Source organism: Phacochoerus africanus, chromosome 1, assembly GCF_016906955.1.
Source record: "Phacochoerus africanus isolate WHEZ1 chromosome 1, ROS_Pafr_v1, whole genome shotgun sequence".
Classification (NCBI taxonomy): domain Eukaryota; kingdom Metazoa; phylum Chordata; class Mammalia; order Artiodactyla; family Suidae; genus Phacochoerus; species Phacochoerus africanus.
The window spans coordinates 234,250,967-234,275,757 of NC_062544.1; the positions used below are offsets into that span (position 1 = coordinate 234,250,967).

Below are 24,791 nucleotides of genomic sequence, written 5' to 3' on the forward strand. Positions count from 1 at the left end.
AGACTAATTTTTTTTTTTTAAGGATCTATAGTATTCAAGTGAGGTCTCTTAATAATGCTGCTCTATTATTTCTGATTTTTTCACTATTCTGGTAGTAACTGGTAAAGAGCCAGAGCACATTCACCCCTCAGCAGTTGTCCTCTATTGCAGTGGTGAACCGGAAAATAATAAAACCAACACTTTGTCTTCCCAAGATGTTGCACAACAAGTTGCTCTTTGCAAAAGTAAAGCAACATTGACAATTTCTGCTGTCTCTCCTAAATCATAGAACATGTGAATAAAATAATGACTGATTATTTTAATGTCAGCCAGTCAGAATCACCATCTAATTGTGATATTCTGCTACTCTTTCCTATAGTCTTTATAGTCCTAACATTTGAGTTTTAAGCATTCATTTTCTACAAAGAAATCCTAATGAGATATACATGAGTTTTTATTAATTTTTTATTTTTAAATTTTTATTAGTAAGAACAGTTGACTTCACACCTACAGTTACCATTGAAAAGTTGTATAAATTTTTGAGTCTTTGAAAATGAACAACAGAAATACTTACACAATTCTTATAAATATACATAATACAATGGAATAATATATAGTAATCATTTAATATATAGCTTATTATATACCAATTACATTGGTTATTTAGATGTTAAAAGTAAACAGTAAGCTGCTTTCAGATTTTGATGTAATTATTATTAATCCTATAATTAAAATTACTTTTTCAAAATTTACAAATGTATACTGAAGTAACAGTACATGTTATTGCATTATCCCTCAGATGTGCAAAATCATATTAAAATTACATGGTCATCAAGTTAATTTTGCCATATTACTATCATTAGTGTATATCTAATATATCGAATTCTAACTGAATACTCTTTCTATTATTTAGTATTTCTTAAATTTATCTCTCACCGTTTTTTTTTTTTTTTTTTAACCGAATATTCTCGTAAGGTTCTAGTCAGCTCACAGGTGAACAATGTGGATGACATTTTTACTTGGTTGATCCTTAAATTAATCTGTATATATTCCCGATAATATCACTTTCAATAAATTATTTTTTATTATTATTTTTTTACAGTTATTTCCCCAATACAATTTTTTTCCTACTGTACAGCATGGCGATCCAGTTACACATACATGTACACATTATATTTTCATACATTATCATGCTACATCTAAGTAACTAGACATAGTTCCCAGTGCTACACAGCAGGATCTCATTGCTAATCCATTCCAAAGGCAATAGTTTGTATCTATTAACCCCAAGCTCCCCAACCACCCCACTCCCTCCCCCTCCCCCTTGGCAACCGCAAGTCTATTCTCCAAATCCATGAGATTCTTTTCTGTGGAAAGGTTCATTTGTGCCTTAATATTAGATTCCAGATATAAGCGATATCATATGGTATTTGTCTTTCTTTTTCTGACTGACTTCACTCAGTATGAGAGTCTCTAGTTCCATCCTTGTTGCTGCAAATGGCATTATTTTGTTCTGTTTTATGGCTGAGTGGTATTCCATTGTGTATATATACCACATCTTCCTAATCCTTTCATCTGTCGATGGACATTTGGGTTGTTTCCATGTCTTAGCTATTGTGAATAGAGCTGCAATGAACATGTGGGTGCATGTCTTTTTCAAGGCAAGTTTTGTCCAGATGTATGCCCAAGAGTGGGGTTGCTGGGTCATATGGTAGTTCTATGTATAGATTTCTAAGGTATCTCCGTACTGTTCTCCATAATGGTTGTACCAGCGTACATTGCCACCAACAGTGTAGGAGGGTTCCCTTTTCTCCACACCCCCTCCAGCATTTGTTATTTGTGGACTTCTTAATTAAGGCCATTCTGACTGGTGTGAGGTGGTATCTCGTGGTAGTTTTGATTTGCATTTCTCTCATAATCAGGGATGTTGAGCATTTTTTCATGTGCCTGTTGGCCATTTATGTATCTTCTTTGGAGAAACATCTATTCAGGTCTTTTGCCCATTTTTCAATTGGGTTGTTGGCTTTTTTGCTGTTGAGTTGTATAAGTTGCTTGTATATTCGAGAGATTAAGTCCTTGTCAGTTGCATTGTTTGAAACTGTTTTTTTCCCATTTTGTACATTGTCTTTTTGTCTTCTTTTTGGTTTCCTTTGCTGTGCCAAAGCTTGTCAGTTTGATTAGGTCCCACTGGTTTATTTTTGCTCTTATATCTGCTGCTTTGAGAGACTGACCTGAGAAAATATTCCTAAGGTTGATGTCAGAGAATGTTTTGCCTATGTTCTCTTCCAGGAGTTTGGTGGTGTCTTGTCTTACATTTAAGTCTTTAAGCCATTTTGAGTTTACTTTGGTGCATGGTGTGATGGTGTGTTCTAGTTACGTTGATTTGCATGTAGCTGTCCACATTTCCCAGCAATGCTTGCTCCTTTGCTGAATTTGTTGTTCAGTTCAAGAAGTTTTTGGGTTGAGTCCTTAGGGTTTTCTCTACATAGCATCATGTCATCTGCATATAGTGACAGTTTTTTTCTCTTTTCTTCCTATTTGGATGCCTTTTATTTCTTTTGTTTGTCTAACTGCTGTGGCTAGGACTTCCAGTACTATGTTGAATAGCAGTGGTGAGAGTGGGCATCCTTGTCTTGTTCCAGATTTTAGCAGGAAGGCTTTCAGCTTTTCTCCATTGAGTATTATATTTGCTGTGGGTTTGTCATAAATGGCTTGGATTATGTTAAGGAATGTTCCCTCTATACCCACTTTGGTAAGAGTTTTGATCATGAATGGATGTTGGACTTTGTCAAATGGTTTTTCTGCATCTATTGAGATGATCATGTGGTTTTTGACTTTTCATGATGTTGATTGATTTGTGTATGTTGAACCATCCTTGTGCACCTGGGATGAATCCCACCTGGTTGTGGTGTATGATCTTTTTTATATGTTGTTGGATTCAGTTGGCTAAGATTTTGTTGAGACATTTTGCATCAATATTCATTAAAAATATTGGCCTGTAGTTTTCTTTTTTGGTGTTACTTTGTCTCGTTTTGGATTTAGGGTGGAGGTGGCATCATAGAATATCTTTGGAAGTGTTCCTTCTTCTTGAACCTTTTGAAAAAATTTGAGGAGGATGGGTATAGGTTCCTCTTTGTATGTTTGTTAGAATTCATCTGTGAAGCCATCTGGTCCTGGACTTTTATTCGTAGGGATTGTTAAAACTTTCATTAATTAGTGATAAAAGAAACTCATTAAAATTTGGCATGGGAATCTAATAAAACTCATTATCATGGCTTGGAAAACAAAAGTAATACTGTACTAGTCTGGAAGTCATTTCAGCACATGTAACATCTTAATTTTTTTTTTTCCTCTTGTGTCTCTTTAGTCTTCTCCTTGCATGGTGAGGAAGCAAGATAAACCACTCCCGGCACCACCACCTCCCTTAAGAGACCCTCCTCCCCCTCCTCCTGAGAGACCTCCCCCAATCCCACCTGACAACAGACTGAGTCGTCACTTTCATCCAGTGGAAAGCGTGCCTTCCAGAGACCAGCCCATGCCTCTTGAAGCCTGGTGCCCTAGGGATGTGTTTGGGACTAATCAGTCAGTGAGCTGTCGCCTCCTAGGGGATGGCTCTCCAAAGCCTGGAATCACGGCGAGTTCCAGTGTCAATGGAAGGCACAGTAGGATGGGCTCTGACCCAGTGCTCATGCGGAAGCACAGACGCCACGATTTGCCTTTAGAAGGAGCCAAGGTAAGAAGTATGCAAAGCAGAAACTAAGCAGTCTTCTCATAGTCTTCTGGTTTTTTTTTTAGGGCTGCACCTGCAGTATGTTGACGTTCCCAGGCTAGGGGCTGAATCAGAGCTGTAGGTACCGGCCTACACCACAGCCATAGCAATGCAGGATCTGAGCCATGTCTGTGATGTATACCACAGCTCACAGCAACGCCAGATCCCTAACTCACTGAGCGAGGCCAGGGATCAAACCCATATCCTCATGGTACTAGTTGGATTTGTTACTGCTGAGCCACAATAGGAACTCCTCTTTTCATAGTCTCCTGATAGTAGGTCGTATAAATGTTTGAGCAGTGCTTTCTTACCTAGTGTGGCACTTCTCTGCAGGTCTTCACTTATCTGCAAGTTTTAATCAGAAGCTCATTAAAACTTGAACTTAAAAGAAGTCAAGGAGTTCCCGTCGTGGCGCAGTGGTTAACAAATCCGACTAGGAACCATGAGGTTGCGGGTTCGGTCCCTGCCCTTGCTCAGTGGGTTAACGATCCGGCATTGCTGTGAGCTGTGGTGTAGGTTGCAGACACAGCTCGGATCCCGCATTGCTGTGGCTCTGGTGTAGGCCGGTGGCTATAGCTCCAATTTGATCCCTAGCCTGGGAACCTCCACGGGAAGCAGCCCTAGAAAAGGCCAAAAAGAAAAAAAAAAAAGAGTCAGGAAGAAGGTTCTAAGGGATGATTTAATTTTAATATGAAGACACTAGACAGTTTGCTGGAGATTGAGTTCATGTTCCCTCATTTCGTCTGCCAAAATTTTTCATATTACTAAGTTGTCGGTGGGAGAATCAGCACTGTTTTTTTTTTTCTTTTTCTTTTAAACTCTTCTAGTTGTATCTAATTTGAAAAGAAGTTGTATAGTTGTGTAATTAGAGCATATTACCTATCAGACATTGGAATCATTGTTGCCTGGGACAAGACATCCTAGGCAGCCAGGTAAAATGAACTTCTCACATAAAAACACCAAGTGCAGTTCATTGTTAACTAAGCAAGCTCTTTCTGCATAAATCTGGAAGAGACTCTCACACATGTTGCGTTCTAACCTAAAGGATACCACCACTGTCATTTACATGTACAGGAAAGAATTTAAGCATACAGGGAGCCAGAGGGGCAGCAGCAGAAACCACTGAGTTTAAAGCTTTAGATAGGCCCTTGGCAGAGCTGTCCTCTGATGTTTCCTGGTATTTGCTTCCATGATATTTTGACTCTGAGATCAGATTGTCACCATCTTCCCTCAGCTGAGGGAATCTTTGCCTCTTTTGAAGACTGTAATATTAAAGCATTCCCATCTCTTTTGATCTTAAGTTGTTATTTTAGGGGAGTAGTCTGTTCTTTCAAAAGAATGGTTTGCAATTGGTGAGTTAATCAGGGAACAAAGAATCATGACATGTACTAAATTCCTGTGTGTGTGCATGCACAATTGTGAAGGAAAACTTTGTATGATATTTAATTATTAGTGCTATTCTAGGGTAGCCAGGAGAACAGGAGTCAAAACTGTCTACTCTGGCATTCAAAACAAAAGGGAAGAGTAGCAGTGGTTTGCCGTAACTCTGTTAGTGACTCATCTTGGTACCTGGTATGAAGATCTGTAAAGGTTTTCTCCAAGGTCATGTACATGTGATGTAGATGGAAGAGAAAGCACTTATAAAAGCATTTTTATAATATTCTCTGAAAATGGAGAGCTTATCATCCTCAAAAGCATATCTCTATAACCTAGAATCTTGATTGGAAGGACCTGCCTTTTTTTAAAAGTGATTTATTTTTCTCTTTAAACCTCTATTACTTTTCATTCATATGTGATCACACTTATCTTGAGAGGAGTGTTGGAATGAGTTCTGACATGAAAGATTATATCTTAGCAATATATTACAATTTATTTCCTGAATGGACTTCAGAAATACTTAAAATAATTACCTTGGCCAATTCATTGAAGACCTCTTGTTTTAGGGTTCTTTTAGATAATGTTATGCAGTCTTGGCACTAATGTAAACCTGCCATTCTAAGCCCTGGAACACAGGCTATTAATATTTATATGGATGGTTACTGTTTTTTAAATTGGTGTTATAATTTCTTAGGTTATAGGTATGAAATATTAGTAGTGACTTCAGTTATGAAGATTCCTTTATTTATTTTTTATTTATCTATTTTTTTGGCTTTTTGCCTTTTCTAGGGCTGCTCCCACAGCATATGGAGGCTCCCAGGCTAGGGGTCAAATCGGAGCTGTAGCCACCGGCCTACGCCAGAACCACAGCAACACGGGATCCAAGCCGCGTCTGCAACCTACACCACAGCTCACAGCAACACCGGATCCTTAACCCACTGAGCAAGGCCAGGGATCGAACCCGCAACCTCATGGTTCGTAGTCGGATTCGTTAACCACTGCGCCACGATGGGAATTCCTGAAGATTCCTTTAAATGTTTTCTGTGTGAACTTTCATGTCCTGATCATTGATATATATATTAGTATACCAGAGACCACTGAATAAAGTGTAAAATTTACCTCTTATTGAAAGCTGAATTTTAATCTTCTTTAGTTCTAGCTGAATAATCCTCATTAAAATTCTTTAAGGTTTAATCTCACATGTTGCATGTATTAACATTACAGTGCCTACATTCCCAAAGCCAATTTTATGTTACAACTAGACAATGTTTTAACCAAAATTAGACTTCTGAGATTTCTCATTTCGGTCTATTTGTTCGACTTCTAAGGAGTATTATAAAGGACTTACATGTGGTTAAAGAATTAAATACTAAAAAAACAGACCCTGTCTTCTTCTTTTCTCCTCTTTTATTATCTTCATGAAGGAAAAATAGTCCCACTTCAGTAGAGCATAGCGTATATCACAACTCACATAAAGTAGAAAAAGCCTGAATCCGCTTCTCGTTTTAGTGTTGGGAGACTTTGGCTTCACCTGATGGAAGACTGAGTCCATCTAGGACCCTGTAGTTCTCAGCTTCTGAGTGATCCAGAGTTGGAGTGTGTTTCTCACTCTACATCTTTGTAGTTCCTCAGTCCAGACTGATTTAACTACATATCTGCAAGTACTCTCTACATGCAAGGATCTCCTGATGCCAGGATAACCAGAATCCCAGTGTTTTCTTTCCTATCATATTTAACAAAATGTTTTTGTAGAAGAAGAACTGTTGTTCAGTTCCTTTAGGCAGGAGTGAAGATGATGAGGGACAACCTGATAGCTGCATTTTAACACAACTGAAGATCCAAACTCTGGAATCAGACCTGAATTTTTCTTCCTGCTCTAGAATTTGCTGGCTTTGTGGGTGCAAGCTGCTTATGACATCTTTGCCTCCAAAGCCATGTATTTCTTTTACCTTATGAAATGAAATAACAGTAGTACCCAGTTTCTAGGAGAATAGTTACCCTCCAAATATCTAAATTGCCATATCCCTGGGTTCTGGAATAAAATCAGACTAGATACGGAGTCTCAGTATATGTTGTAGAGTTGACATTTTCATTCAGAATTGTTGTCCTTTTTGAAAAACTTAAAACCAAAATAATTATCTCTTTCTCCCGCCACCTCCTTTTATTTAGCATAGGTCCTCATGAATACTTAGCAAGAACCCATTAGCTGGGTTGCTGAGTTATTACAATGCTTAAGTTGATGACAGAGGCAAAAGAGTATACGTATGGTGGGGGTGGAGGTAGGCTTCCACTTCATCTTCTACAAAAACATTTTGTTAAATATGATAGGAGAGAAAACACTGGGATTCTGGTTATCCTGGCCATCAGGAGATTCTTGCATGTAGAGAGTACTTGCCGATGTGTAGCTAAATCAGTCTGGGGCAGGGCTAGAAAGGGCCTGAAGGGACGTCCATGATTCACAAGGAGTAGTATCAGTGTTTGTATGTATTTTTCCAGCATTCATCTTCAGCCAAAGGTGGAATGTAATTTTCTTGTTTAAAATAGGATTTTTTACCATTTTTAGTGAGATAGTTATTTCCTAAAGGTAGATCATATATTCACAATAAGAGGGTATAACAACAGAGAGAGGATGAGAGGAAGGAGAAATGATTTTGACTATAAAAAGACTCACATGTTAATGAAAATGGTAAATGTTACAGTGTTTTCTCACCCTCCACACCTAGTGTTCAGCCTTAAAAATTTTATAGGGATTCAGGAGTTCCTATCATGGCTCAGCAGAAATGAATATGACTAGTATCCATGAGGACACAGGTTCGATCCCTGGCCTTGCTCAGTGGGTTAAGGATCTGGCATTGCTGTGAGCTGTGGTGTAGGTCACAGATGTGGCTCTGTTCCCTGTGTTGCTGTGGCTGTGGCGTAGGCTGGCAGCTCGAGCTCTGGTTCAACCCCTAGCCTAGAACTTACACATGCTGTGGGTGTGGTCCCCCCCCCCAAAAAAAAAAATTATTGGGATTTAGATATTTGAGGGCTTCATTCACATAACCTATCAGTCTCTCCAAATGTAAGCAAATATATTTTCTATGTCAAATAGTAACAACTATGACTTAGACTGGTTTTCATTAAGGAAATGTTTCAAATTAAACATTGTCTTCCCATTTTATTCCCATTTTAAAGATCAGAAAACTCAGGTGAGTGTTCAAAGTTTAAAATAAAATTAAGTGTACAAATGGAAGTCCTAAAACCAAGCACTCTGTGCATGGAGTGAGGATGTCCCTGCCCGCATCCAGTGTCCTCTGTCAGTGTGCCAGTTCCCAGCATCCATTAGAACCATTGGCTCTGTTTGCTTCATCACTAAGTAAATGGTAAAGGAGGCAAGGATAAATTAAATTCTAATTATTCTGTTTGCTAATTGTAGAGAGCTCTAAGGAGAAAGGCCCACTGATTCATAGTTAAAATAAAGTGTAAGAATTTTCTGTGACTTTCATTTTTTTCCTTTCTTTTCTTCCTCCCTCCTGGCATAATTATTAGCTAAGATAATACTTTGCTTTAAACATGAACCTGCAAGCTAAGACTTACTAGGTTTATTTATCTTGTTTTATTTTATTGGTAAGAGATTTCTTTGCTATAGGACTGTTTTTATTCCCTGAAATCCCAGCCACATTATAAACCTGTTGCTTAATAAATATTTTGTTGGCTAGATATTTATTGTTGTTGGTTGGTTTTAATTATCTGAGATGAAATTATCTGTGCTAAAATGTTGGAAACTTGAGATAGATCTCATTAGATACTAACACCGGGTCCAACTATATTTGTTCCTCTTGAAAGATTAAGAATGCTGCTGTTCCTTAGATGATAAAAACTATCTTTGACTTATCATGTTACTTCAAGTGACATTTTTCCAAAATGACCCTGTGTACAATAATCTCTTGAAGATGTTGCTAAATAAATATATGAAATGATTCCTCTTTTTGAGATTGTAGCTTTTGCTATTTTGGTGGAGAGGCACATGTTTATATGAATGACCTTAAACTTATCTATGAACCTCAAGGGCTGTCATTCAAAAAACAAGTCCTCCATGGACGTTGGTTTCATTTCTAATCTAATGTTGTAAAGGATAAATTATAGTGATATTTCTGTTATAGTATATGTGTGGCTTTACATGTATGGGATAAGGAAAAGGGGTTGTATTTGAGGTTCTATACCTTAAAAAGGTTTTCCTTAATTGTGCTAAGATTACCACCATAGTATTTGCTTTTCCTGCATATCAAGGGTCCCTTAATCTTTAGACAATATCTGAATCATAAGAAAACATTCCAAACTTCAAAATTAAGATGGAATGCTATCTTGAGGCATGTAGAAAAAAATATTAATCCAGGAAAACCTAGAGTTTGTAATAAATTATGTGATAACTCAGATTATACTTCTCTGCAAATCTAAATTCCCCTTCATATATTCTTATTCCTTCAACCTCTTTAAGTTAAATGAGGAGGATGTTCAAGATAGTGTAGTGAATACCAAATGAATCAAGCACAGTCTTCTGAGAAGGAGACACGTATACAATTAACTAAGGGGTGAGGCATAGGAGAAGCATCTAGAAAATATAATGTGGGATCCCCAAGGGGGAAAAACATTCTAATTGTGATACGGGATAAAAGGAGGAATACAGAAAGCTTCACTCAGGAGGGCCACTCAGAAAGATAAGTAGGTGGTGGTGTTGTAGACATGACAAGAAAGAATAGCTTGGAGGTAGAAAGGTAAGCACAGTGAAGAAAGTCAATTCTGGACAGACTAAGGCATACAGAGAGAGTAAGCACAGTAGGCAAAACTATGGCAGTGTAAACCAAAAGCAATTATGGGGTGTCTTATACTCTGTACTATTGCCTTTAATTTGGTAATCAAAAAATGAACTTGTAAAGCTTCTTTTGGCAGAGGAGTCATAGTATCAGAATGTTTAAATTTGTAGCATTTCCAGTGGAATTGTGGCAAATTGGGACAGTGAGCTAGTGAGACAGAAGAAAAAGATGTTCCTTAGTCGAGAGTTCAAGGCTTGAGTCAGTGAGATTTCAGTGTGAACTGCCACAGTTCATACTGTCAACCTGTACATTTGAGGAATTCTGTTTTCTTTGCAAGTAGTCTTTTCAGATTTGCAGAGAACTAAACTTGTTTATTTTTAGCTCAAAAAAGTTGTGACTTATTGCACGCCCTCAGGTAGTGGCAGGTAAAATGATTTTAAGTAATGAAACTGCTGGTGAGAACATCGAGTTCAAAATGAAGTAATACCAAATCTCATCATCCAGTCACTTTAGATAAACAGAAATATGAATGTCACTTTAGTACCTATGTATTTAGGTCCTTATTTAGGTCCTTTACTGTTTGCACATGTATATAGTCTAAGCCAATCAGCAGTCAGTATCCATTGGAGCTTAACTGTGTGTTAAGCATTGAAGGAATGTCCTATAAAATGAGGAAATCAGTCTTTGTCCTAAAAGAAACTCATATAGAACTAATACAACAGAAACTATCATTCCCATATCTTCTGTTTATTTTATAATTGCTAAAATTTTCCTAGGTATCAATAGTACAATAGTTACTTGTCCCTAATAAAACAAATAATTGTATATAAACCCATCTTACATTCTCCAGAATGAATTTTAAATGTATTTATTGCTAAAACATCAAGGAGATTTTGTTGCAGAAATCTTACATTGTTCCATTCTGACCATTGCGCAGGACTCCAAGTAAGGATAACTTGATATGCCCATTATCACAGTGAGCATTTGGTTTGATATATGTATTTTTTGGCTAAAAGGGATTTTTTCATGTTGAAGATTTTCACTGAACTTTACAATAATTAATATCTATTTAGAAATTTCTCTTCAATAAAATTCAAAAAAATCTGCCTTATTCTATTGCTTGGTCCATAGTCAGAAACCTATGATAAAAATTAAAGTTATATTTTTGTCTTAGTGTATTTCTAGTGTTTTGAAACCTAATGAGAAATTAGAACTATAGCACAGGACTTATTTTTAGAGTGAAACTTCAATGCTATAATATTTATATTGTGTAACTTTGAATTGAAAACATTGATCTCTCTCCAGTGGATTCTTTAAACCGGTTCTTTTTCTTAAGGTGATAGAGAAGAATTTAGCCATTTCACTTGTCTACCCTTAAGCTTCCACACCTTTTAAGAACAATGAGGGGTTGGGTTGGCGGGAGACATTGTAGGTCAATGACTACATTGGGTTATCTAGGAGTATTAAGGTTACATCACATCCTTTTTACCCCACATCAGCCCACATCTTTAAAATATGAACTAATAAGATTTTGGGAAGGAGCTTCATGATGAAACTCTAGTGATTCCTTAAAAGATCTTAAAATATGTTTAAATTTTTCTTGTGAATCTTTTCTTTGTGTCTTTGCAAAGTTCTTTTTGTCTTTTAAGTTGCTTTAATTTCAGGTTGTTGGCTTAATAAAGTGCAGTTGTTCAGACAGTTCCTGTAATGAAACTGAGCAACCTGGAAATCAGAATTTCTGAATTCTAGATAATTAAATGCTGCCTCTCTGTGGTACCTTATGAGCAAGGCAACAGTTTTGGTTTGTGTTGGTCCCAAACTGAAAATTACTTTTGAGATTTCCTGCTCTTTGAAAGTCAGACCAGGTTTCTAGTTTCCAGCAGTGCTGAAGCTTTGGCCTTGAAACAAAGGCATTCCTCAGTCTACTCTTGTACTGTTTTATCGAGAAGTTTAGAAATGTTCTGTTAACTCCAGAGAGATATAATTTAGAAAACTTTTATTTTGGAGAAATTGAAATAAGAAATGTACCATTCTCCTTACAGAGAATGCTAACTTTTCCATAAAAACTGCTCATGTTTGGGAACTTTTACTATTTATCTAGCTATCTCTATCTGATTTATAGAAATTACACTGTTTCCTCCCAGTATGGTTAAGAATCATGTTGTATTTTATTTTTATTTTTTCATGTAACTTGGTGCTACTTTGGTGAATAATCACTGAGGTGCCCCTGACTCTTAAGTAGGTTCTATGATGTTTCACTTGTTGAGATAAACTGAACTTTTATATTCTTTTCAAAATCCCAGATTGCCTAGGAGCTGTTACTGTTTTAAGAGCCTCCAGAAGTTAAATCCTAAACTAACCTTTACGTTGCCTTTCAGGTGTTTTCCAATGGTCACCTGGGAAGTGAAGAATATGATGTTCCTCCCCGGCTCTCTCCTCCCCCTCCAGCTGCTGCCCTTCTCCCCAGCATCAAGTGAGTTGCACTGAATTTGGAGATCATTTGCCCATGTGTAAAGATGTCATAAATAGTCATTTGATGTTCTCAATAGAAAGGACAGGGTGAATAGAAATGCATCCATAAAAATAATCCAGCTGGATTTATAAATTAATGTACCAGAAATCAAGGTCCTTTCTGATTCTTCACTGATAACTGTAGCATTTATGAGACTCAGCTACACTCTGACATTAGGTACAAAGCAACAGAGAGGAAGCAAAACCTCCCCTGTAGCCATGCAGAGGCTCGAGCAGCACAGTGAGTTCTCCTTCCCAATGCACCTCTCTTCCTCGGAGGTACCACATTTATCCCACCTACCCACTTGGACATTATAAAATGATCTTTGGTTCTTCCAGTTTTCTCAAATCCATTCAGCCACTGAGTCCCATTGATTGTTCTTTTAAAGATTTTTTTATTTTCAGCTAATCTTCCTCATTGCCCTGGTTTTGCCTCATATCCAGAGAACAGAAAGAGCCTTATACCTGATCATGTGATATGGATCTCAGAATACTAGTGAATTTTAAAGCTAGAAAAATGAGTTAACCAAGGTGTCTCTTGATTCCTATTTCTTTATATTAAATCAGGCTGCTTGTTGTTCCTCCAATATATTTTGTTGAGGTAGGTAATTTAATTTAAATACTTCTTTCCCCGGATCACTCCCCAGCATTGTTCTTTCTTTTCTTCTAAATTAATTCTGTACTCTTAAGCTGTTAGTGAGATCCACAAAATTTTACCCAGCTAAAATGCTCTTCAGTAATTGCTAATGCTTGCGCTCTAATCTTGATTTTTTCCCCTCTGGATTTGTAAATCTTCCCATGCTCTTCTCTCCTATTCACCAGCTTTTCAGTCTTTATTCTAAAGATCTATGTCTCAGGCTCTGTTTATGAAAATTTCTGTGACTTTTAGTCATAATAATGGTATTACGACTTATTTTTCCTCCTGGAGTCTGTTTTTAACACATTTAATTGTGTACTTTGCTCTGCTGTTTGCTAGGATTAAAGTGCCTCTCCACATTAAAAAGATTATAAAGTTTTGATGGCTGAAACATTTGCTCATAATTTCTGATTCTCCTTTACACTTTATTATGTTTGCTATTTAGTGATTACAACTGAGAATACCTGGTGGCTTGGTAGATTTTATTATCCGCTAAGATCCTTGCTTCTAACTAAAAATCTTAGAGCATCTTCACTCCTTCCTCTGCTGGTCACTGAACACAAAAGAACACGAAGCTAGATACCAGCTCCCAAGAAATTTATAATCTAGTTTTAAAATAGTTAATATATGTGAAGTCACAAGAGAACATTATGCACTAAATTGTATAAATATAACTTGTTAGGTTTTTTTGCTTTTTATTTTTGGTTTTTTTTTAGGGCTGCACCTGTGGCATAAGGAACTTCCCAGGTTAGGGGTCTAATGGGACCTGCCGCTACAGGCCTACCACATAACCATAACAACCCAGGATCCGAGTTGCGTCTGTGACCTACCCCACAGCTCACAGCAACACAGGATCCTTAACCTACTGAGTGGGGCCAGGAATCAAACCTCTGTCCTCATGGATACTAATTGGGTTCGTTGCCACTGAGCCACAACGGGAACTTCTAACTTGTTAGTTTTTATATAAGCTTAGAGGAGAGGCTGTTATAGACTTTGTAAGTCAAGGATGTTTTATAGAGAGGATGGAAATTTCCTGAGTCACGGAGGATGGGCACAACTGGGAAAGGGTATGCATGAGAAAAAGCAAGAGTGTGAAATTTGACATAACTTAAAGGACAGTGGGAAACTGAGCTAAATGGACCATTCTCCAGTGGTCACTTTTCTTGGAGCTGCCAGATTTGTAGCAGACATTGAAGTTAAAAGCAAATGCACATATTTCTGTAACAAGTTCTACCTCAGTAATAACATGTGATATTGTAGCCCCAAATGAACTCTGGATGTACGTATATGTAATTAAAACATCCAAGCTCAATTACCTCTAATTCAGAGAACATCAGAAAATGAAGTAAATGAAATCTTGGTAATTAGAGATGAAAATTTTTACATTCGGTTTATTAAATTCATATTGGCTAGTGGAATAAGAGGCAGAGGTTACAATTTGCTTCATTTATATTTAATATTAAGTGCTTGTTTTTCCTATAAAAATAAGAGATTCATAGTAAAATGCATATTTTCTAATACTGCAGTTTGTATATGCACATGGATATACTTTCTCACCATTTACTCTTGATTTTTTTCCTGAGAAACAATGCAGTTGCTTTACTTAACCAGAGAAATATTTTGACAATGCATCCTTAACAGAAAATTAGTTTTTGGTTTTGCATGCTGCAAATTAACCATCGGTAACAATACAAGTGTTGGCATTTAATGGCATGTATATCTCTCCATTTTATTTTTTTATTATGACATTTAGCTAGCAGTTGTTCACTGAAGAAAACATAGAAAATATCTAAAAGAAAGGAAAAAAATTAAATAAATACGAGCAAATACATACCCCAAATATCACTGCCCAGAGTTTTAACATTTTGACGTTTTCTTTTTAGACTTTTTTAAAATATGATTTCGATTATATTGTAGAGAGAATTTCACACCCTCCTTTGTCACTTAATATTCAAATAGGTATTTTTCTTAATCATTTATGCTAAACTGTATTTATTATGAAACCAGCATGGAATTATGATGTGAACATTAAATTCAGACTTGGTCTCAGATGTGACTCCAGTATTGAATATTCAGAAATAGAACAAGGTAACTTCTCTAGACCTCACCTCATCCATCTGATAAATGAAGGGATCTGTTTATCTTAAATGATTTCTAAAATCCTTTGAGCTTCAGTTTTTTAGGTTCCATGCAGTGTGTTATTTCAAGAGATACTTATCTATAGTGTTAATTACACAGGAAAATACTTAGCAGCTTGAATGTTCATTCATAGTTGGTTGCATCCCATTTCTGAAGCTAGTACAAGTGGGATTACTGCTCTGGGTTTTTTGTTTTGTTTTTTGTTTTGTCTCCTTTAGCTTCATTAGAATGTATAAGCAGAGTACATTAAGAATGAAGATCCTCAGCTCTGGAGGGGCATAGAAGAGAGGTATTAGCCAAATGCCACTCATTGAAATAGGGAAGTTGGATGTTCAGTACATGTTTCCATGTTAGAGTCTTCGTGCAGGTTTCAAACTTAGGCCAAACCCAAATAACAAATTGCTACCCAACATAAACGTAGACAGTTCTCACAAATGTTGAAAGCCCCAAATGTTGAATTCAGTAATGTCAAGCTAATATTTACCTTGAAATCTCTACTATGTTATTATAAATATTTACTGAAGTGTAATTGTTAAGTTATTTGATGTTATTCTGCTTCCCATTAAATTGATGGAAGAGGCTACTCTGATCTTTGATAATGTTTATTTTCATATAAAACAGTGTTTGCAATTATGTTTTTTGTTTTTTTGTTTTTTAATTTTCTTTGCTTTTTAGGGCAGCACCTGTGGCATATGGGAGCCCCAGGCTAGGGGTCGAATCAGAGCTATAGCTGCCAGCCTATGCCACATAGCAACACCAGATCCGAGCTGTGTCTGCAACCTACATCACAGCTCACAGCAACGCCAGATCCTTAACCCCCACTGAGCAGGGCCAGGGATTGAACCCATATCCTCACAGATACTAGTCGGGTTCTTTTCCACTGAGCCACAATGGGAATTCCAGCAATTATGTCACTTTTATTGTATAATTTACCTGGAGACCTGGGAGAATACAGAATTTACTTATTTATTTTTGGCCATGCCCACAGCATGCAGAAGTTCCTAGCTCCCAGGGATCAAACCTGAGCCACAACAGTGACAGTGATGAATCCTTAACTGCTAGGCCACCAGACAACTCCTAGAATTTATTTTTAAAAAATAGTTTGTCATAAAAGTAAGCTGAAACTGTACTAGTGTGTATAGATTTACTTATTTTTTCTTAAATGGTTTCTATTTAAGATGATTAACACTCAGCTATAAATATAAGTTCTTAAAAGCTTGAAACATGCTTTCAATTTTAGGGGAATAATGGAAGAAATCTATTGATGATTTTCACATTGTAGTGTCAATATTTACTAAATTATATTTATCTTGGAATAATTTGATTTCTCAAAATTAAACTAAATGAAACCTGACACAGTTAAAAATCATTATTTCACACAAAATGTTGGCAAATAAGCAAAGGAATTATTGTGATTAATAATGGAATAATTACTTCCAGGTAAGATAATGTTCTAGAATGCTGAGAAATAATCATTTTTTAGAATATTTTTCTTGTTCCATGTCTTTTAGAAATTGGTCTTCTGTACTTTTGATATATTAATCTTAAGCTTTCTGATACAGATGAATCAAAAGGCCATTTTTTATAAAAAGTTTTTTGTTGTTGAGAGTGGTGATGATCATTGTTATATTTTTTTTTAAAAAAGCTGATATTTTAAGCTCGAGAACTCGAGAATCCAAATTTTGCCTGGCTATCCTATTTTCATTCAGTTGTGTTTACTGACTGGAGATTCAGAATGAACAAGATCAAATCTCATCACTGAAATCTGTGCTCTAGTTAGGGAGAACAGAAAGTAAACAAGTAACTATAGTAAATTACCAGGTAATGGTAAGCGCTAGGAGGAAAAATAAAGCAGGGGAAGGGATCAAGAGTGATAGCAAGGTTTATACTTTACATGAGGCCATTGGAAAGGGTCATATTGAACAGAAACCTGAAAGAAGGGAGGAAACCTTTAGTTGTCTGGGTGAAGAGCATAAAAGCTAGGCAGAACTCAAGTGCAAAACAGGCAAGTGAATCCTTTTAGCAATCTGGAGAAGAGCAAGAAGGGCTTGCTGGAGCTGAATAAGGTATACAGGAGCTAAACTGTATACTTCTTTTAAGGCCAGCATAAGAATTTTGGTTTGGTTAGTTTTAGGAGCCAATGAAAGGTTTTGATCAATGTTGTAACATGATGGTTTGCATTTTTAAAGAGTTTCACTGGTGGCTACATGGAGAATTGTCTTTAGGAGAACAGAAGGGGAAGCTGGGAGACCAGGGGTGAGAATAGTCATCTGATTTGATGGACCAGTAAGATGGACAGGGCTTTGACTGGAGTGATGTAGATGGAATTATAGGGTCTGTTTTGGGTTGTATTTTGATCCAGCAGTTCCTGTTAATAAACTGGATGTCTACAAGGTATGATAAGTCAAGGATGATACTTATGTAGGTTTTTAGCTAAAGAAACTAGGTGAATGGGTTGGTGCCATTTACCAAAGGGGGAGGGAGGTTGGAGAGGGAGCAGGTGTGGGAAAGGGGCAGAGGTAGTAAGATTAAGACTTTAAGATCTCTTGAGTTCGAGATGCCTATTACACCATGCATCCAATTAGTGATGTTAAGAGGCCTGTTGGGCATACTATCTAAGCCTTAACTTGATATTCGGGTAAATATTTCAGTAGGTTCTAAAGCTGATGAAGTCATTTCTACACGGCCAGTGCCCAAATTTAGTAGATTGGTTAGTCTCTTAGATATATTAATATAATCCTATAAGATTTAAAAAAATAATATAGGAACTCATATATTAAAATATCACCTTACAAAAACTATACCACTTACCCCTGAAATGTTGATATTGTAGAAAACTTATTTAGAACATTTCTGTGTAGTAAATTTTAATAAACATTATCTATCATTGGTTATCAAAATCTCCCTTTATATAACAAATTGCTGGGGAAAATAAACTTAGAAATGTGGATTTGCAAATGTAGCCTCAACTACTGCCTCCTTCCAGTGAGGTATCTAAGAGGTCCACACTCCAGATCCCATTGACATCCATGCTGTGTGGGTGCTTGTGAGTGTGGCTGTCTTCAAGTATTGGCCAAAATGGTCTATAGACAGGTGCAAAAGGAGAAAGCTAGACCAATTTGACTGAAACAGAAATCAAATTCATGAGAGTGGGGAAGTTTGTGTTTTGTTTTGCTGTTTTTGACTGGAGAGTAAAAGAAAGAGAAAAAAGGACTAAGCCATAGGAGCTAGTAAAACAAGCTATTAAACATTGTTGCTTAAAGGTAATAAGCTTGATGAAAATTTTTCATCTTAGACATGGTGCATACTGGGCTTCATGACTCTGTTTAATGGCAAAAGAGCAGGAAAGCATGTTCTGTTGTTGCCACCTGAGGATGCAATAGGCACTTCAGTTTTATATTAATCCTATTAATGTCCAATAATAATATCATTGATTTAAAGATAAGGAAATGGAAGATCAAAGTGTATGTAAGAGCTACTCTTTTCTTAACCATGGTGACTAAAAACTGATGTTCTTCTGTGAATTTTTGAACCAGCTTTCATTCTAGTATCTTAAAATATTTTTGGGATTTGCCAAGATGACACACTCTTTTTGCTTTTTGTTTACCTTGGGTAGATGGACAGGCACACTGTTATGGAAGATGGCTGTCCTTTGTCAATTGACAGGATATATATGGGATGGTGTGGGATGAGTCCTTTTCAGTTTGTTCACTCTGATCGCTGTGGTGGTCTTCTCTCATTAATGTAGCATGTAGAAATGGTACAAACGTTTGGTTTTGACCTACTAATATGACTCAGTATTTGAAACTTAGACTTTATTTTTTCTGTATATTCTTGGTTTATAAGTGAAGTTTTGTTGAAATCTCCTGCAAAGCAGCTTAACCATCCTAATATAGGTTTTCTAATGTTTTGTGATGAGTCCCTAAGAACCTACTTGTTGACAGATTGATGAAAAGAATTGAGGGCTGCAAGTATATCATTTCAAATTAGTCTCAACAGAAAGAGAAATAGTGTGTGGAATGGGTTCAAAGTAAATACTATGGGCATTATTTTTCTTCTTATTTTAGTATTATAATTTCTAAATTCAGATAGAATTATAACTTCTGTCTCATCCTTTGTGGGCAAATGACATTTGGAGGATGGCTAAAATCCGGGTGGGGGAATGCCACTAATTCCACTAATCTTTCATTTTCTCTGACTAAAAGCTAGATGAAAACTGATATTAATGTCAATCCAAGTTGTCTGACAAATCTGTTACTTGTAATTGACCATAAAACTGATTTATGATCATAAATAATGAGGTGGCCTTAGAAACATGAGCCATTGGATTCTATTTAAATATGCAGTCTGAACTACATTGCTTACACTCTCTTTTTTGTCCCATGGAGGCATAATCTACCATATAGCCTCTATTTCTCCATGAACATATTGATCCATTCATAGAAAATGTATAGGGTTAAAATAAGATTTTATTTTCACATTAAGTGAGGGCATCTCGGCATATCTTCCACATTCAAGAATTTTGTTTTTTTTAATAATGATTTTTATTTTTTCCATTATAGCTGATTTACAGTGTGATGGCAATTTTCAGCTGCACAGCGAGGTGACCTCGTCACACATACATGTATACCTTCTTTTTTCTCACATTATCATGCTCCATCACAAGTGACCAGACATAGTTCCCAGTGCTGTACAGCAGGATCCCATTGCTTATCCATTCCAAAGGCAATAGTTTCCATCTATTAACCCCAAATTCTCAATCCCTCACCCTCCCTCTTGACAACCACAAGTCTGTGCTCCATGTCCATGATTTTTTCTGTAGAAAGGTTCATTTGTGCCATATATTAGATTACAGATATAAGTGAAATCATACTGTATTTCTCTTTTTCTTTCTGACTTACTTCACTTAGTATGAGAGACTCTAGCTCCATCCATGTTGCTGCAAATGGCATTACATTCAAGAATTTCTTACATTTCTGCTGACATTTCTCTGTAGACTCAAATGGAATTAGATAAGTGATTTGAATGTCACTAGGGATATTAAGCATATTTATTTGTGAAAGATGCTTATCTGCAATATCTTAAATGAGTTAAAATGAATTTTTAACCTTAAAATGAAATTTTTCCAATTGGTAAATTAAAATTCACCCCATTTTATTAATGTTCAGTTTCCTGAGTTTTGGCAAATACAGTCATGTATCACAATTAAGATACAGAACAGTTCCATCACCTCAAAAAATCCCCTGGGTTTCGTGGCAGTTTCAGCCCTTTTCCTAAAACTCTGGAAATTACCAATTTGATTCATGTTTATATAGTTTTGCCTTTTCTAGAAGGTCATATAAATAGAATCATAGAGTATATATAGCCTTTTGAGTTTGGCTTCTTTCTACTTAACACAATGCATTAGAGATTCATTTAGGTTATCAAACATTAATCAATAGTTTGTTCCTTTTTTTTTGTTCAGATTAAGTATTCCATTGTAAAACACTCTACAGTTTGTTTATCCATCCCTCCAAAAGGACATTTGGCTTGTGTAAAGTTATTGGCAATTATAAATACTCCCGCATTAAATATCATCCTGAAGTCATTTTTTTTTTTTTGGTCTTTTTAGGGCCCCACCCACGACATATGGAGATTTCCAGGCTAGGGGTCTCATTGGAGCTACAGCTGCTGGCCTATACCACAGCCACAGCAATGCCAGATCCTTAACCCGCTGAGCAAGTCCAGGGATCGAACCCGCAACCTCATGGTTCCTAGTTGGATTAGTTTCCACTGCACCACAACGGGAACTCCATGAAGTCTTTAATGTTCAACACGTGTTAGAAAACTAGAGTCTCAAAAAAAAAAAAAAAAAAAAAGAGTTCCTTCAATATCTATTTTCTTGATTTCTAAAGCAGTCCCCTAAAAGTGTTAGAAATGAATACTGGTCCTGAATAAGTTAAAAATTAACTTCAAATGTGTTTCTTCAACTTTATGAACAAGTCAGTGAGAATGCTTATCATTAAAGCTTAAGGCTTATATTCAGTCTAATAATATACCACTCTGATTCTTCTTGACATCATCAAAGAATCTTCAAAATTAGTACATATATTTATAAAACTCACTCTGAGATACTGGGGAAATGACTTACATGTGGCAGTCATGCAATACTCAATTCAAATAGAGCTAGATTTTTGTAACCACTTTTCTCCATATGGTCTCTGATTTCTCTGAGTTGGTGTTTTCTCTGTCAGGATTAGGATAGTTAATAGAAGAAATATGGGCAGGCTCTGAAGATTCAGGGGTTTTTTGTTTGTTTGTTTGTTTTGTCTTTCTTTCTTTTCTAGGGCCATGCTTGCCCCACGTGGAGGTTCCCAGGCTAGGGGTCTAATTGGAGCTGTGGCCGCCAGCCTACACCAGAGCCACAACAATGCCAGATTCAAGCTGCGTCTGTGACCTATACCACAGATCAGGGCAATGCCGGATCCTCAACCCACTGAGCAAGGCCAGGGATCGAACCCACAACCTTGTGGTTCCTAGTCGGACTTGTTAACCACTGAGCCACGGCGGGAACTCCGGATTCAGTTTTAATAAAAGATATTTTTTAAAACTTCGCCTTCAGAGATTATTAAAGATGATTGTTACATGTAGAAAACAAGCAAAATGACATATCTTGAATGCTTTTCTACATTATGAAAGGATCCTAAAAATGATAGCTTTCTTTCCTGTAACAGCTTGGTCATGTTTTTGTCTGATAGCCTTTCATTCTTTTTTTTTTGTCTTTTTGCTATTTCTTTGGGCCGCTCCCGCGGCATATGGAGGTTCCCAGGCTAGGGGTCGAATCGGAGCTGTAGCTGCCAGCCTACGCCAGAGCCACAGCAACGCGGGATCCGAGCCGCATCTGCAACCTACACCACAGCTCATGGCAACGCCGGATCGTTAGTTAACCCACTGAGTAAGGCCAGGGATAGAACCCACAATCTCATGGTTCCTAGTCGGATTCGTTAACCACTGAGCCACGGCGGGAACTCCCTTTCATTCTTTTTGTCTAAAAGTTTATGGTGCTTCATGGAACACATACCATACCAGGCCTCAGTTGACTCAGGATGTGCTCTTCAGTGTTTTGCAATTAAGACAGAAATAGAAGAAAGATGTAAATTACTTTACAGAAAACACAATGTCAGTGGATGAACATTTACTAAATACACATAAAAGACTGAAGTTCAAAGAAAATTACCATTTTATGGGACAATGTCACAGGAAGTTCATTTATAGACAGTAAAAATGTGTGTTTCTACTTTTTTTTTTTTCTGGAAAAGGTGATGGATTAATGAAAGTATCAGGAATTGTTCAAGTGAAGGAAAAGCAAAGCACTTGGGCAGGGTGATGTTTGAGGTATAAGTTATTTAGGTAAAGCCAAAGGGATGTGCAGAAGGTTACCCTTTGATTCCATGCCTCTCACACCAGGAATATAGCAGGCTGTAGAGGACAGCACCTGTGAGCCTTCAGTTCCAAAATGCAAAAATCACTAATTAAGGACAGCATTAGAAATTATATTCTTGGTTTGTTTCAAGTATGCCCATGAAGAAAGTGGATATATTTCTTACTAAATATTTAAATAACACTGAATTTAACAAGAGGTGCAGAATGTGGAGAAGATGGCTGTATATCTTGAAGAGAGTGTGTCCTTGTACATTACCAGTGAATTAACTCAGGAATGACAGCCACAGTGCACAACAGTCTCTGAATGTGTGATGATAATATAAATGGAATGAAGTACTTGGTGTAAATGATAGTAGGATGGATTACTTGGCAGCTCTGACTTGGAACCAGTCAAATAAAATTGATCTATTCTTCTGGTATCCTAAAAATTTCTCATGTGCTAAATCAATGACTGAATATTTTCCCATGTCCTGTAAGTTAGATATTTTCTCCACTACCCAAAGTAAACATACATGATAGCTAATGAAATTCTTAAACTTATTATTTTTACTGCTTATCTCCTTGCAAGGAGAACTGAACCTTTTTTTTTTTTTCCTTTTTAAGGCTGCATCTGTAGCATATGAAAGTTCCCAGGTTGGGATTTGAATCGGAGCTGACTCCACAACCTACACCACAGCTCATGGCATCGCCAGATTCTTAACCCACTGAGCAAAGCTAGGGATCGAACCCACATCCTCATGGATACTAGTCAGATTCATAACCTGCTGAGTGAGCCACAACAGGAACTCCCTGAATCTACTTTTTGAATGAGTTTATGAAGGGGAAAAAAATCCGTGTACAGTTACAAGGAATGTAATGATTTAAATGAATTGAGATTTCTTTTTTGGTATTTTATGTACAACTTCATCTGTTTGTACTTTCCTTGTCTGTTATTTTTTTTTAATTAAGACTTTATATTTTTAGAGCCCTTTTAAATTCACAGCAGAATTAAGGAGAAAGTACAGATATTTCCCATAGACCTCCAGTCCCCACAAATGCCTAGTCTTCCTCATTATCAACATCCACAATCATAGGAATACATTTGTTAAAAATAATGAACACATAATTTACCCAAAGTTCATAGTTTATGATTCTATTTTTTAATCATAGAATTGCTTTTATTTTTCTCCAGAATGAAAATCAATTCTGTATAAAAATTTACATAATATTAGTAAAATGCACTGGTATGATATTCTCATAAATTGGCTTATTTTAACTAGACTATTATACTGATTTTAAAAGTTTATACTAAAAATATAATAAGAAAAATAAAATCTGACTCTTTAGAACTTTATTAAAATAGTGACAAATGAGATATCTAAGCATTTTTTTCTTTTCAGACTTAGATATGCAGCTAACATCACTTGAAGCCTATTTTCACTTCTAGATATAATTCACTAAACTCCATTTAAGCTAATTATCTATGACCAGTAAGTTTTAGCAGCAAGCCCTTATAATTCCATAAAATATTAGATGGGCTTTGTTTTTCATTTTCTTCAGAAATACTCCATCTGTTGATTTGCCGCAGAGCTAAAGAGTAGGGGGAAATTACTCAAATTATTTATTATTTTGGGTGAAGTATGGAATCAGCCAGAACAAATGAGATTTCAAAAGTCGTCCCCCCCCCCTTTTTTTTTTTTTTGCATCACAGTGCATTGCTTCTTTGAAAACTCTTAACTTTTTGGAACTAAGCTGCAACAGGCAGATGGAACATTCCTGACATTAATGTGGTTGTTGAATATTTGGTCAACAAGTCTTTTTCTTTTATACAGTATATGCTTGATTGCATTGGGAAAAAAATTCATTAACATGAAAGTATATTAGGACATAGAAAGGATATGTATTTTTCTTATTTCTTTTGCTAATAGAACCCATTCTAGTCCTTGAGTTAGCTAAATTTATAACCATGTTTATAAGAACTTGTAAAAAGGGAATGTTTGAAATTCCTGCTCTCATTCGCATCAGGTCATCATTTTGCAGTTCACATACTGCATTCATTTGAAATGTACGTCTTCCAAGGTTAAACTACAGTAGGTGTAACCCTTAGGTTATTAATGAGATTATTAGCTTGTGCTCTGGGCAGTGACAGTTGACTTTCTGTCACTGTATCACTGTGCCTTCATCT

General features: G+C 36.5%; 1 protein-coding gene across 9 annotated transcripts in view; it reads left to right on the forward strand.

The window, feature by feature from the left end:
* Positions 1–24,791, forward strand: part of CBLB (Cbl proto-oncogene B) — a 219,481-nt gene that overhangs the window by 164,315 nt on the left and 30,375 nt on the right. For all 9 annotated transcript variants that reach the window (XM_047793123.1, XM_047793131.1, XM_047793097.1 and 6 more), the window contains 2 exons: positions 3,347–3,712; positions 12,297–12,391. In XM_047793123.1, coding sequence (XP_047649079.1) covers positions 3,347–3,712; positions 12,297–12,391 — 461 coding nt within the window. The remainder of the gene's footprint in view (positions 1–3,346; positions 3,713–12,296; positions 12,392–24,791) is intronic.